This window comes from Hyperolius riggenbachi, chromosome 6 (assembly GCF_040937935.1).
Source record: "Hyperolius riggenbachi isolate aHypRig1 chromosome 6, aHypRig1.pri, whole genome shotgun sequence".
In the NCBI taxonomy this organism is placed as follows: Eukaryota; Metazoa; Chordata; class Amphibia; order Anura; family Hyperoliidae; genus Hyperolius; species Hyperolius riggenbachi.
Window position 1 is genome coordinate 44838222 of NC_090651.1, and position 16425 is coordinate 44854646.

At 43.7% G+C, this 16425-nt stretch overlaps 1 protein-coding gene across 1 annotated transcript in view; it reads right to left on the bottom strand.

Annotated features, from left to right (window-relative positions):
- Positions 1–5306, bottom strand: part of ACADM (acyl-CoA dehydrogenase medium chain) — an 80788-nt gene extending 75482 nt beyond the window's left edge. The window contains exon 1 of the mRNA XM_068239202.1: positions 5208–5306. Coding sequence (XP_068095303.1) covers positions 5208–5288 — 81 coding nt within the window. The 5' untranslated portion in view covers positions 5289–5306. The remainder of the gene's footprint in view (positions 1–5207) is intronic.
- Positions 5307–16425: the final 11119 nt, after the last annotated feature.

The window sequence follows — 16425 nt, forward strand, 5'->3', positions numbered from 1 at the left end:
GAGGGAACAAGGAAGCTGTGCTGCTCTAAACGTGTCCACCATACGCAAGACACCACAGGCTCATTCCACACAGTGTTCAGCCCCCAGTGGCATCATAGAATGCTCCGAACACAGACCCTGCTACCACTAGGCTCCGCCCCTGCCCTCCAGGTCCACTCCACAGTGTCCAGCCCCCCGCCAGCAACATCACAGACCCTGACCCCATACACTGTCTCTGTGCCAGGCACATAGAGAGACACAGAGCAGGCACGGAGTGAGCACAGAGGGGACAGAGACAGGGGGACAGAGAGGCACAGAGGGGGAACAAACAGGCACAGAATGGGAACAAAATGTTAATAGGAGGAGAGGGAGTCCCTGCTCAAAAACCCACAAGGGGCGTTCCTGCCAGGGCTGTGGAGTCAGAGTCGTGGAGTCGGAGCAATTTTGGGTGCCTGGAGTCGGGGAAAAATGCACCGACTCCTAATGAATTTGTAACTAATTAAAATAGAAAATATGATAAAATGTTCTATTTCTCACATAATAGTCATTAAAAATAATGTATATATACAGTAATAGCTGTGCTTAGTCCACAAAAATGAAATAAACCAATCAAAATAAGTTACTTGTGCTGCTTCAATAAAGCAGTCTCCGTATTTTTAAAGTCAGATATACACATCTGATTGTGACTGTATACAGTGGTGTGAAAAACTATTTGCCCCCTTCCTGATTTCTTATTCTTTTGCATGTTTGTCACACTCAAATGTTTCTGCTCATCAAAAACCGTTAACTATTAGTCAAAGATAACATAATTGAACACAAAATGCAGTTTTAAATGATGGTTTTTATTATTTAATGACAAAAAAAACCTCAAAACCTACATGGCCCTGTGTGAAAAAGTGATTGCCCCCTTGTTAAGAAATAACTTAACTGTAGTTTATCACACCTGAGTTCAATTTCTGTAGTCACCACCAGGCCTGATTACTGCCACACCTGTTTCAATCAAGAAATCACTTAAATAGGAGCTATCTGACACAGAGAAGTAGACCAAAAGCACCTCAAAAGCTAGACAGCATGCCAAGATCCAAAGAAATTCAGGAACAAATGAGAACAAAAGTACTGTAATTGAGATATATCAGTCTGATAAAGGTTATAAAGCCATTTCTTAAGCTTTGGGACTCCGGCAAACCACAGTGAGAGCCATTATCCACATATGGCAAAAACATGGAACAGTGATGAACCTTCCCAGGAGTGGCCGGCCGACCAAAATTACCCCAAGAGCACAGAGAAAACTCATCCGAGAGGCCACAAAAGACCCCAGGACAACATCTAAAGAACTGCAGGCCTCACTTGCCTCAATTAAGGTCAGTGTTCACGACTCCACCATAAGAAAGAGACTGGGCAAAAACGGCCTGCATGGCAGATATCCAAGGCGCAAACTACTTTTAAGCAAAAAGAACATTAAGGCTCGTCTCAATTTTGCTAAAAAAAATCTCAATGATTGCCAAGACTTTTGGGAAAATACCTTGCGGACCGACGAGACAAAAGTTGAACTGTTTGGAAGGTGCGCGTCCCGTTACATCTGGCGTAGAAGTAACACAGCATTTCAGCAAAAGAACATAATACCAACAGTAAAATATGGTGGTAGTGTGATGGTCTGGGGTTGTTTTGTTGCTTCAGGACCTGGAAGGCTTGCAGTGATAGATGGAACCATGAATTCTACTGTCTACCAAAAAATCCTGAAGGAGAATGTCCGGCCATCTGTTCGTCAACTCAAGCTGAAGCGATCTTGGGTGCTGCAGCAGGACAATGACCCAAAACACACCAGCAAATCCACCTCTGAATGGCTGAAGAAAGACAAAATGAAGACTTTGGAGTGGCCTAGTCAAAGTTCTGACCTGAATCCTATTGAGATGTTGTGGCATGACCTTGAAAAGGCGGTTCATGCTAGAAAACCCTCAAATAAAGCTGAATTACAACAATTCTGCAAAGATGAGTGGGCCAAAATTTCTCCAGAGCGCTGTAAAAGACTCGTTGCAAGTTATTGCAAACGCTTGATTGCAGTTATTGCTGCTAAGGGTGGCCCAACCAGTTATTAGGTTCAGGGGGCAATTTCTTTTTCACACAGGACCATGTAGGTTTTGAGTTTTTTTTCTCACTAAATAATAAAAACCATCATTTAAAACTGCATTTTGAGTTCAATTATGTTATCTTTGACTAATAGTTAACGGTTTTTGATGAGCAGAAACATTTAAGTGTGACAAACATGCAAAAGAATAAGAAATCAGGAAGGGGCAAATAGTTTTTCACACCACTGTATATGATGTGTACACAGGAATCTCTTATATATACTAAATAACATCTATGCTGTAAGAATAAAGCCTGATGTGTAGCTGTGTCACTAATAGAGATGGTTAATGAGATGGAAATAATTCTGCGTTGATTCTGAATTATGCAAATGTACTTTGCTCATGAAATCCAATAATTTGATATGTTGTTAAAATTTGGTTTGGGGACTACAAATTAAAGGGTACCTGAGACGGATGAAAAGAAAAGTTTTATACATACCTGGGGCTTCCTCCAGCCCCCTTCAGTCCCTCGCTGTCCTCCGCCACCTGGATCTTCTGCTGTGAGTCCTGGTAATTCAGCCAGTCAGCACAGTCCAGCCACGTGCTGCTCCTAAAGCCAGGAGCGTTCTGCACCTGCGTAATAGTACTGCGCAGGTGTAGTACGCTCCCGACGGCGGAGTGTGTGCATGCACACTACGCCAGACTGGCTCAAGTACCTGGACTCATAGCAGAAGATCCAGGTGGCGGAGGAGGACAGCGAGGGACTGATTAGCCTGAAAGGGGCTAGAGGAAGCCCCAGGTATGTACAAAACTTTAATTTCATCTGTCTCAGGTTTACTTTGTTACACAGTAGTACTATACTCTACATATGCACTCCCCACAGAGCTTCAGGGAATCCACTAAGAATGTTGTGCACATTGAACACAGAGGTGTTGTCTATCACCCATAAACCTGGTTCAGATTGTACATGAAGAATGTGTAATAGAGGAAGAATCTCCTCATTCCCCTGCAGAGTACCTGCACATCATTCTTACATGTACCCACAGTTACATTGCTTAGGGCCTGATAGATGTTCTTTTTTCCGGTTTGTACCTTTTACAAGTACTCTTACCAAGGACTAGTTTTAGTCTAAAGGGAATAAATATAGTAGTCTAGATATTCTTTTCACTTCAGTTGTCTTGTAAAATTCCTGAGCGTTAGCAGTTAAGAGACGAAATTCACGTTACATACTTTTAATAAACAAAATTGTAATATGCAAATTAGAGGAGTCGGAGTCGAGGAATCCTAAACTGAGGAGTCGGTGGATTTTTGGACCGACTCCACAGCCCTGGTTCCTGCAGGCCTTCCAGAGCTGCCATTGGGCAGCTCTCTACTTGGCCACACCCCCTGCTGCTCTCCCGCTTTGTTGCACTCTAGGAGAGAGAGATCTCTATCCTTCCAGCGTTGTGACTCAGAGTTCGTGAAAGTGGGCAGTGTAGGCCTCAGGAGTGGCGTGGATTGCAGCTACCTGATCCGCACTGCACACCCCCTGGATCAGATAGCCTAGTTTTCTTTTTTTTATTATATGAACCCACCTTAAAGGGAAGGTTCAGGGAACTCTTGAAAAAAATAAAAATCCCTATCCACTTACCTGGGGCTTCCTCCAGCCCGTGGCAGGCAGGAGGTGCCCTCGCCGCCGCTCCAGAGGCTTCCGGTCGTCTTCGGTGGCCGACCCGACCTGGCCAGGCTCTTCTGCGTCCCACGCGGGCGCGCTGACGTCATCTGACGTCTTCCGGGCTGTACTGCGCAGGCGCAGAACTACTGCGCCTGCGCAGTACAGCCCGGAGGACGTCCGATGACGTCAGCGCGCCGGCGTGGGACGCAGAAGAGCCCGGCCATGGAGCGCAGAAGAGCCCGACCTGGCAGCCGGCCTGGCCAGGTCGGGTCGGCCACCGAAGACGACCGGAAGCCTCTGGAGCAGCGGCGAGGGCACCTCCTGCCTGCCACGGGCTGGAGGAAGCCCCAGGTAAGTGGATAGGGATTTTTATTTTTTTCAAGAGTTCCCTGAACCTTCCCTTTAAGCTCTCTTTAACATGCATTTAGAATAAAATAATACTTAGCATAATGTACCACCCAAAGAAAGCCTAATTGGTGACCAAAAAAACAAAACAATAGATCATTTTGTTGTTATAAGTAGCGATAAAGTTATTGGGGAATGAATGTAAGAAGCGCTGAAATGTGAAAATTCCTCTCATCCATAAGGTGAAAACAACCCGCAGGTTAATGGCCACTGCAGCAAGATGCGGTATAAAATAGTGTATAGTGTATGAATAGTGTATTGTGGACTGGTTTGAAATAGAAAGAAAAAAAAATGTATGGCACATCGTTACAACACAAAGTATTAGAGCTGTCACCCAGCTAAAAAGAATGCATGCCATTAAAGAGGACCTGTCCCCCAACTAGCAAGCTGCACACCATTAAAGAGGACCTGTCCCCCAGCTAACAAGCTGCACACCAATAAAGAGGACCTGTCCCCCAGCTAACAAGCTGCACACCATTAAAGAGGACCTGTCCCCCAGCTAACAAGCTGCACACCATTAAAGAGCACCTGTCATTCACATTACAGGCTGCGCACCATTAAGAGGACCTGTCACCCAACTAACATACGGCACATTATTAAAGAGGGCCTGTCACCCAGCTAACAAGCTGCACATCATTAAAGAGCACCTGTCATTGACCTTACAGGCTTGCACACCATTAAAGAGGACCTGTCATCCAACTAACATGCAGCACACCATTAAAGAGGCCCTGTCGCCCAGCGAACAAGCTGCACACCCAGCTAATAGGATGAACAGTATTAAAGAGTACCTCCAGACTACACATGCCAATAGACACTACTGGTCACATTACTAAACTGAGGATTAAACGATTAAAGAGTAGGTGTCGCCCAGCTAACAGGATGCACACCACTAAAGAGGACCTGCTACCCACCATTGCCCTTCAGGACAAAGAGGCTACAGGCCAGTTCACACCTCTGCTAGCCAGGGACCCCAAGCAATGCGCCTCTTGCAGTAAGTATGGGGCCAGCCCCTAGGCAATGTCACAATCAGCATCAGCTAACAAGAATGTCCGGGATAAGTGACAGGTATTCTTACATCTGGTGCCCCCGCAACCCTGGCTTACCCTGCTAACTCTGAGCGCCGACATGGCTGCAGTCTTCAGCTTATACACAGAAGGACGTCCTGTCCTAAGCGTCCCAACCATGTAACCCGCCCACACCACGTGACCTAGAGTCGCTCACAGAGATTACGTGTCCCGCAATACGCCGCCATCTTTCTTTCTGGAACCGACACTCTCTAGTCTTTGTTGCCACCTAGCGGCCAAGCGTGTTACTGCCTTTTGATTATGAGAGGCTCAACACAGAACATGGAGGCTGTCCTATTGTATTTCATGGATGGAAATGGAAAAAAAAATGGGATGGAAATGGAAAAAAATGGGATGGAAATGGAAAAAAATGGGATGGAAATGGGAAAAAATATCAAAATGCTCCTTTTTTAAAATGTGTGACTGGTTGTGTCAATACCGTAATAGTTTTGTATAAAAAATAAATAATTCAATAAAAATAACTGCAATAATTTGAACATAAAACTTCTTATTATTATATCATAAAGTATATCTGTCATAAGCCTGACAACTTCAAATGAAGCATGTAGAAGCTAACCACAGTAAAAACAGCATTTGAAATAGAGTAGTACCAGTCCAGAGATATTGACTACTGAATATATAAGTATTTAAAGGGAACCTGAAGTGAGTTAAATTACTTAAAATAAACACACGACGTAGCTGCAAATGAATATTACGTACTAACCTCACCGTCAGTTCCTCTCAGAAGCTCACTATTTTCTTCTTACTGAGATCCCTTCCAGTTCTGACAAAAGCTTGAAAGTTTGTGTAAAAACACTCAAAAATCACAAAACATGCGTGACTCTTAATTAAAAAATGAATAAAAAAAACTAAAAAGCCAAAAATACAGAAAAAAAACGGCATACTTTTCCCCAAGGATAAGTATGCACGGCCCTTTGGGGCTGTTTCACACCAGGAGTGCTTTTAGGGCCAAGACCCACTAGCAATGCTTTTGCAGCGTTTGCCGATTGCCAGAAATCAGCAAAGCGTGGCAACAATGACACCCAAAAGGGAGAATTCCAAAGCAGTGTTGTGATCGCCGAGCAATCACAAAAGCTTTGCCAGCAGCAATTTCGTGATAGACCCGGAGCAATTGCAATACAAGGTAATGAGGGCCTTTTCTCTATTGGTCCAGGAATTGCAGAGAAAATTACGGTACTTCTGCAATTTAGAACTAGCAAGTGTTTTCTGAATTGCTCTATTGGGCCAGGCCCAATGAAACAACATAAAAAAATTATATGGTAAATATCAATTATTTCTTGATCTCTCTGCTATGTTACTTTTTACTTTGCAATATATTGATTTTTTTCCCCGTTTTCACTTAAGTTCCTCTTTAAAGAGCTTATCTGATCAGCAGCACTTTCCAGGGTTTTGAAAGCTCGTGGACAATGAAATTGTATGGCATATCTCACACCAAATCACTATAAAATCACTCCAAAATCGCTAGAACTTTTTGGGGTGAAACACCCTGTGTGGTTTGGTCAGTCCTGGGGCTTGGGGTGTTCTAGAATCTAGAATACAGAAGAGTGGTAAGGCCGCAAAGTGTTAAAAGGGAACCTGAAGTGAGAAGTATATGGAGGTTGCCATATTTATTTCCTTTTAAACAATACTAGTTGCGCAGGTGTCGACCTGATCGGGCTCGGCCATTTTGGTCAGAGCCCCAGGGGGAAGATGGTACTGCGCCAGCGCTGGATCGCAAAGGTCTCTGCGTGTTGCAGGTGCTACTGTGCCGGCACGCATCAGCGTTTTTCAGGGGGAGACAGCATTGGATCGTGGCTGCTGCGGAGGAAGCCTCATTAGGATCCAGGGACTGCCCCCTCCTGAAGTAAGTACTCCCTAGGGGCACTTTTTTTCCTTACAGATTCCCTTTAACCACTTGAGGACCGTAGGCTTACACCCCCCTAGTCACCAGGCTATTTTTTACAATTCAGTGCTCTGCAGCTTTAATAGCTTGCTGCAGAGCCATATAAATTAGCACACAAATAAATCCCCCCCACCCCCTTTTCTGCCCACCAACAGAGCTTTCTGTTTGTGGGCTCTGATTGCAATCGGCGCTGGTAGACTGATGACGGAGCGGAGCTCTGTCACTCAAGCAGGGGAGCGCGCGCATCAGCGCTTGATCCCCGCTAATCTCCACCCACCGCTCTTTGCGCTTTTCAGCGTTAGGCAGTCCCGGGGCTGACACCTTCCCGATGCCTGTCGGCGTTAGGCGGTCGGGAAGGGGTTAAATCGCACATTTCTTTATGTAGATATAAGACCTGAAGGAGGGACAACTGCAGTGTAACATTGGATGAGGGGGATTTGGTTCCAAATGGTGGATCATCCCTGCAAAAGAGAGACAATTGGGTGCTGTGTAGTAAATCTCAGGCTAAGTACATTTGATTATTTGTGTGCAAAGCAACCTGTAATGAACAATGTCCAGATTTGAAAAAAAACAAAAAAACTTTCCAGCACTAAAATACATCAAAGAAATGTCCACATAGCATACGATGGAGAATTGGCTGGTATGACAGTTGCTGTGGTAACTGGCCTGCGATCTACGCAGGTTAGATTAATATTTTTGTTCTTTACCTATATAAAGCAGCCACTTCAAACTCACCTCTGGCAAACGGTCAAGTCGCAGCTGGATTCTTGCTAATGTGCTGGTCTGGTTGGCGGCACTGTTATGTTACATGTCTAATGTGAGCACTACTGGGTATCATCATATTACCTCAAGTGACACAATAGGAAGTACACTGTATATAAATGCATTCTAAACATTCCTTGATGTTCTTGAAGAGAAACTGTAACCAAGAATTGAACTTCATTCCAATCAGTAGCTGATACCCCCTTTCCCATGAGAAATCTATTCCTTTTCTCAAATGGATCATCAGGGGGGTCTGTATGGCTGATTTTGTGGTGAAACCCCTCCCACAGTGTGATGTCAGGACCATGGTTCTGATATCACACTGTGGGAGCCTTGTTGTATTGTGGGAACTAACCGCTGTTTCCAACTGCCAAAAAAGCAAGCAGCATCTCCTTCCACTGACATCACCTGCCAGCAGTAAAAAATGTCACCATGTGATAAATGTCTGAATGTGAATCAGGGAGAGGAAAGATTTTACAATGAGCAAACACTGACTAAATAATTTAGACATAATTATTTTTTATTACATTATTTTCACTGGAGTTTCTCTTTAAAGGACTCCATCCATCACCATGCAGCATATGTGTGTAGCATATGGCATAGGTCCCAACTGTCCCTTTTTCAGAGGGACAGTCCCTCTTTGAGCACCCGATCCCTCTTTCTTCCTCATTTGTCCCTCTTTTAGTTGAACAAGGAAGCAGAGTACGCCTCAAAACACTGCACCAATGCAGTAATAGTTATAATGTAACAAACACATCTTTATTGAACAGCCATAAAACATGATTAAAAACCATTAAAAACACACATTGAGCTGATAAGGCAGGATATAGTATCACATACAGTTATTACAGTATAATTTCCATCAAATTAATGACAGTTGTACCGTTAGGAACCATAAAGTGCTATTAATGTAAACAATTTGCTGTCCTGGAAAATATAGATCAAAATTGCACCAACAGCAAAACAGAGCTGCCTGTAGATTATAGAACAAAGTGTAATGCAAATAGCGGAGGCTATGAAGTAACAAGTATTAAAGCTGGAGCAGGAATTGAGGTGAAGTGTGGGCAAAAAAGGGGATAGTGTGGAGGGAAAATGAAGCGAGCACGTGGATTATAGTGCAGGAGACGTGGACGCAGCTGGTGTCACCATAGACTGTAATAGGAATTACAGCTATAGCGGCGCACTTTGGCGCCGTCAGAAGACGGATCTGAAGTTATTTTTAAAACACTGTAATTCGGCCGCCAGTAATAGCTGTACGCCGAATTACATAATTCCCCACCATCCACGTGGACCTGGAGGGGGAATAGTAATTAACGCCACCGGGACTTGTGCAGGAGCAGGCTAAGCCGTATATCGGCTGTATCCTGCGCCCAAGTCTCCCAGTGGCTATTTCTCTCGTATGCAAATAGAGGACAACCAGAAGTGACTGGGTGAAAATACGTGTGAAGTGCCACATAGAGGTCCCTACCGGGAAACAGGTGGATGCATCATCAGACAGCGCCGATCCGCCACGAATCGCCCATCTGGGCTTTATCAAGGATTGTCCCTCTTTTAGCACTCATGTACACATCTATGTAAATATATGTATTTTTCTACAAAAAATGTGTTTATTGGACTCTAAATGTTACATTTTATTTTTAGATCTGATCTTGGAAATGAACTATTAAAGTGGGTTTATTCTCCTAAAACTAAAATTTCAGCAACAACTCTGAGATACATAAAATAACATTTGAAAGCGTTCCCAAGTATTCCCCGTGTATAAAAATGTTTATTTAAACTGAATAGAGCAGCAGAAGCTTGCTTATCTGTGGTCAATCATTACAGGCAAGAATCTCTGTATCTGTGTCTTCATTCTGCCCACTCGTTTTCTGCTAAAGTGACTGTTGCCAGGGCGATTCAGCAAAAGAAGGAGGGCAGAGTGAAGACACAAGCAGAAAGCTTTAGCCAGCAATGAACCAGAGATAAGCAATCTTCTGCTGTTCTCTGCAGTGAAAGTAAACGTTTTTACAAACAGAAAATGTTTGGGAACGCTTTCAAGTATTATTTTGTGTAACTAAGATCATGCAAAACAAAAGTTTGCCTTCTTAAAACAGAAGGTATATGCGATTATTCAGATTGGAGTGAGCATAGGATGTCTCCCATGATGCATCACTGCTGAATAATCACCCATTGTTGTCCCTGTAAGCTAAACACACCTTCAGAACCGCTGGAATGCAATTATGTGTCACTTTGTTAATTATAAGGCAAACTTTTGTTTAGCTTCATAACATTTTAGTAAAAGGTCTTATTGGTCCCCTGTAGCCCCTTAGGGCTCTTTTACATTAGCTAACGCACCAATCCAATTTCGTGCATGTGTTATGACCTACGGAATGACGTCGGGCAGTTGCGGTTCGACGCTGATCAGTGGCGCTAGTTCTAATTCACCCGACAGAAAAACGCTTGTGGTGTACGATTAAGATCTCCCAGATGCGTTACAACGTAATGCTCTGGAACGCTTTGTCTAATGTGAAGGTAACATGAAAGTCAATAGACTTTCATGTTACCCCGCTTTCCTCATCCTAGGAGCGATCTGTCAAAATGGACGGATTACCTACTAGTGTGAAAGAGCCCGTACACACACTCCTAGGAGTTCTGGTTCACCATGAGCTTGCTGGGTAATCTGTAAGTTTGGGTTTTTCAAGTCCTACCCCATAGAGCCACATTAATACATGCCATGCACTGATGAGGACCAACCAATCTGAAACAGTCTGTATTAATGTTAGATTAGTGTGGCTCTGTAATATTAACAAGCTGACACCTCATTGCATTCCACCGGATCTGGAGGTGTGGCTAACTTACAGGGATAACAAATGATGATTTGCATATTCAGCAGTGATGCATTGTGGGAGACATCATATGCTTACTCCAACCTGAATAATCTCATATACCTTCTGTTTTAAGAAGGCAAACGTTTGTTTTGCATAATCGTAGTTACATAAAAGAAGACTTGAAAGCTTTCCCAAACATTTTCTGTGTGTAAAAATGTTTACTTTCACTGCAGAGAGCAGTAGAAGATTGCTCATCTTTGCTTCATTGCTGGCTGAAGCTCTCTGCCTGCGCATATGCTCACTCCAAGCTGAATCATCGCAAATACCTCCTGTGTTAAGTAGGCAAACTTTTGTTTTGCTTAACATTTTAGTAAGAGGGCTTTTTGGTCCTTTGTAGCCCCTTACACACTTCTAGGAGTTCTGTTTCACCATGAGCTTGCTGGGTAATCAGTAACTTAGATAAGTTACTGAAATTTTAATTTGAGGTGTATATTTCCACTTGAACACACATCCGACCCTGAGATCCACAAGCACAAATGCTGCATTAGTTTGTTCAGATTTTGCTGCTACCTGTCTGAAAAAAGAACAATGACAAAGCTGTCCTCTGTAGAACATAAAAAAGATGTTTTTTTTTTTCTAAATGGTTGTTTTTCCATCAGCAGGGGAAGGTAGGAAGCATCCATGCAAGAAATTCTCATTTAGCTTGTAGCCGGGCCGCCAGCAGCAGACTTGAATAAGTCTTGTGTCTTATGATGAGGTTGGCCTCTGTGACATTCTCTCCTGGTTCCTTACAACCAACCCATTATTATTTCCAGTAGCAGCCGCTTCTGGAGCGACTGAGATCAGATCTAGGGTATCTCTCCAACACCAGCTTACTGTACAGGTGCCCATAGGCACAAGATAAGGGTCTGAAGGAAGTGCAATATGACCAGTTGACCATTCACCGGTCTGCTAAAATTGCATGATTTTTCTTTTTCTTTATCTTGTGTAAAGATCAATATAGCAAGAGACATTGATCCGGTACCAAGACCAGGCCCAGATTTACATCACAGGAGCCTATAGGCACAGATGTCCTGGCACCCTAGACTTTGGCTTCCATGAACCTACAAACCCCCTCCGAACCGCACTGAAAGTGTGCTGGCTGGCCCCGCTGTCACTTCTCCCTTACTTCCCTTGCCCATCATAGGCAGCTACAGGTGTCCCTTAGCATTAGATAACTTGAGCTACCCTCGGTATTAAATATATTAAGTAACTTGAGGAGCCCCCAATTATTAGGTAGCAAGAGGAACCTCAGTATTAAATAGCTAGAGTTCCCCACAAGTATTAGTTAGCTAGAGAAACCTTAGTATTAAAGTGGACCTGAAGATATATAAAACTTACCTGGGGCTTCTGCCAGCGCCCTGCAGCTGACCTGTACCCACACCGTTTCCAAACAATTCCCCCCCCCCCCCATCGGCTTTCAGACCTGCTGACTTGCAACAAGTCCATGAGCACTGTGCCTGGCCATGCGAATTCTCGTTCGCGCTCCCGTGGCCAGGAGCTGTGGCCTAATTGGTGGCTTGCGAGCTGGGGGCGGGCCGGGGCAATGTAGGCGAAGGTGTTAGTTATCCCGAGAATGCGATGTTCGAAAGGAATACAAAAAAGTAATACAGCCAGGCGCTCAGGTTGATCCATTCAGTTCCACGGATGGCACTTATTTGACCTGATGAAGCGGTATTTCACAGTGAAACGCGTTATTGTATGTGCATAATACATTTGTATTACCTTTAAACATCGCATTCCTGGAAATTAAAGGTAAGACTGCTTTACTTTTCCTTTTGCATCATACACCACTTATTCTTTTATTCCCTTATGTGCCTCCTACCTCCTCACAGCCACATCTATCATGTCCAGAATGACGTATCTGTGGCCATGTCTAAGAAGCCCCTCTTGCATACATCTAAAGGTTGTGTCACAAATGATGCCTCAGTGAAATCACAGGATATTCCCTGGACAGAATCATCTCTCTGCGATTCATCAATATGTGTCCCACCAGCGAGAGCCAATGTTTGTATAATAGACAGCGTCAGCGTGATAGGAATAGCGAGTATGTGCTCAGTATTCTCTGCCTACCTGTGACAGCCATTTCCAGCAGGACAGTAGAAAGTTGCTGCTCCCCAGAGGCCGCTGTATGGCGGAAATGAATGGGGTTGTGCGATCCACAGCCCATAACACTCCTGTGAACTGCTAACAACGTCCAGAAAAATGAGAACTGTGACCGCCCATATGCTTGGATGAAATATTGCTTGAAGGAACTTTGTAGTTTTTGCTGTCAGTAAGCAGCTGATTATATGTTAGAAGTTGATTAGCAAGTTGGAGTTGTTCAGCTCAGCACTGCGTAATATGTTGGTACTGCATAAATAAAACATAACAGTGAAATAATAATGTTCCAGCTGACCGTACATTTCTGTAGTGACATTTTACAGCCTTTTCTTAAAGGCTGTAGCCTAATATTTCATACTTAGTTTGTCATTGGGAAAGAAACCAGTTGACATCACTCTCTAAGGTCAAAGCCCTAGCAGCAGGGACAGCCATACTACCCTAGGAAAGCAACACGAATATAAATAATCAGGGCCGGATTTACCATAAGGCACTGTGCAGAGCAGGGCGCTGGCTGGCTGCACTGCGGGACCAGACGAGATGATTTACTTTGACATATGGCCTCTTCTCTCTCCAAGTCCTGCCGTGCTTCTGATCTTATCAGATGAATCGCCCTAGGCCATGGCCTTTGCGGCCTTCCCAGAAATCCGGCCCTGCTGTAGGCACGTGCCTACAGGCACCGGATGATGGAGAGACGGCTTTCTCTTTCATGCATGCCCTATTCAGAGTCCTGATCAAAGCGTAAATAAGACATTTTTCACCCAGCTCTCAGCATTCCACTAAGTAGACCTTCTTTCAGTCAGGGGCACCTGTAGCTACTAAATACTAAGGTTCCTCTGGCTACCTAATACTAAAGGGCCCCCTGTAGCTACCTATGACGGGCAAGGGAAGTAAGGGAGAAGTGACAGCTGGGACAGCCAGCACACTTGCAGTTTCAGCAGGGATTGTAGGTTCATGGAGGGCAAAGCCTAGGGTGCCAGGACATCTGTGCCTATAGGCTCCTGTGATGTAAATCCAGGCCTGCGTTTATTATTTATATAGCACCAACATCTTCTGTAGTGCTGTACAGAATATATTGTCTTTTTCACTTAAGTGTCCCTCAGAGGGGCTCACAATCTAATCCCTTCCGTACTCACATGTCTATGTATGCGTTGTGTAGTGAGTGCATCGTATTGTGTTTATGCACGTATCATGTAGTGTATGTATCATATTCAAGAAGAACAGGTATTTATGTACTTGGCGTAGTGGTTAGCAGGTTCAAATCCCAGCCAGGGTACTATCTGCAAGGAGCTTGTATGTTCTCCCCGTGTCTGTGTGGGAACCCCACACCCTAAAATCATACAGATAAGTTAATTGGCTCTCCCCTAAAAAACATAACATATATATTGTACTGTCCACGTTTTCATTCCAGTGAATCCTATATAGTAAGTAAAGACAAAACTGTTCCAGGCATTTTCCATATTTACCGGTACTTCCTCTGACTGAATCCAATCCTGATGTGATTTCATCCTTTACTCAAAGTTATTATGTGTCCCTAAATGAAAATACAAGAACTATTGACCTTTTTCTATCTCTACAAATGATGAGGAATAACAGAGGCGCCAAATTAGTGTAAAAAGCTTAAAAACTGCTTAAAAGGAGGGTGGTTGGTGGTTACCGCCCTCAGGTAAAGAGTGACCAGTCAATCAGTCATAAATGATTGATAAAATTTATTTTGAAATCTCCAGGCAAGCAACGCGTTTCACGGGTCAGCAGCCCGCTTCATCAGGCAATCGATTTGGAGACAAACACAACTGTGTCCGAATAAGGAAAAGCCCAGTAGGCGCTTTTCCTTATTCGGACACAGTCGTGTTTGTCTCCAAATCGATTGCCTGATGAAGCGGGCTGCTGACCCGTGAAACGCGTTGCTTGCCTGGAGATTTCAAAATAAATTTTATCAATCATTTATGACTGATTGACTGGTCACTCTTTACCTGAGGGCGGTAACCACCAACCACCCTCCTTTTAAGCAGTTTTTAAGCTTTTTACACTAATTTGGCGCCTCTGTTATTCCTCATCATTTGTTGATCTAGTCCACCCTTGGTGGAGGGGTGCATCCCCATTTTTCCAATCTACAGAGAGCGACTTCTTAGACCTGAGTGGGGTCAGGTTACAATTCTCCCCACCTGCACCATCAGTGGTTACCTTAGGGGTAACCCAGACTTGTGAGTATATTTCTTATTCGTTGTTTTGTCTTGTTCCATATATCAAGACTTACTACACCATATTGGGCTCTCGGTTTTTTCCTCCACATTGTTCCAAGTTTTTCTATCTCTACTCTGTCCTAAAAAGTTGTATTCTGCCAGGAAAACATTTATGGCTGTAATTTGCTTATCAGTGATGTTTACTGTATTCCTGACAAGGTACAAACAAAACAGAAGTTGTCACCCAAATGTCTAAAAATTAAGTATTTGAGGTAGCAAAATAAAACAAGTTAAAGATCCTTGTAATTAATATTGGTAGAGAACAGAGGCGCCAGCAGAATAAATAATTACAATTCTTAGGAGAGGCAGTGGTGGACTTACCTACTCCCAAGGACACAAGGTAAAAATGTAGTGATGTTTAAACAAAGAAAAATGTATTCAAATACTCCACAAAAGTTTTGCAATGCGTTTTGCAGGCGTGACCCCGCCTCATCAGGCAATAAAAAGGAGCATAAAGCTAATTTTGTCCAGGTCCATATTAAAGTGAACCAGAGAAGAAGCATCCTCGTGTATTTTACCATAAATATCAGTGGGAACATTAGAGAAAATCCCTACCTTTCTATCTGTTTCATTATTTACTGTTCAGATTGCTTCTTATCAGCCCTGATAAAATCCCCGACTGAGCATTCAGTCTGGCTTTGCTATAATGACTCAGCTATAATGATTCCTGAGCAGAGCCACAAGGGGGCAGGCTTGGGCTTAAAAAGACAGCTCAGAAGACAGACTCAGCTATAAAGATTCCTGAGCAAAGCCAGACTGAATGCTCAGTTGGGGATTTTATCAGGGCTGGTAAGAAGCAATCTGAACAGTAAATAATGAAACAGAGAGCAGGGTAGGTGTTTTCTCTAATGTTCCCACTGATATATATGGTAAATGCATGAGGTTGCTTCGTCTCTGGCTCCCTTTAAGCGCCTCTGTCAGACCTTGTGTCCTTGGGAGTAGGTAAGTCCACCATTGCCTCTCCTAATTTTAAGAATTTTAATTACTTTTATTCTGCTGGCGCCCCTGTTCTCTACCATTTTTAAAAGTCCACCCCAGGTGGAGGGGTGTTTTACCCCACTTTTCTTCTTCTTCCGATCTACAAAGAGCGACTTCTTAATCCTGAGTGGGAACAGGTCTAATCTTCCCACCTGCATTTACAGTGGTTGCCTGATTAGTAACCCACGTTTGTGAGTATAACGATGCTTGCTATACATACTGCTTACCCCATCTACCAATATATACTACACTCTATTGGGCTCTCGGTGTCCCTTGTCTTCTACCCTTATGTACTTGTTATTAATTTGTTTTCCACGGTACTTACACATGTTTATTTCATAATGTCACATGTCGCCCCGGGTACACTTTAAAGGAAATCTCGTACTGCACATGTGCTGGACACTCCCAGCGAAGGGAACACGATT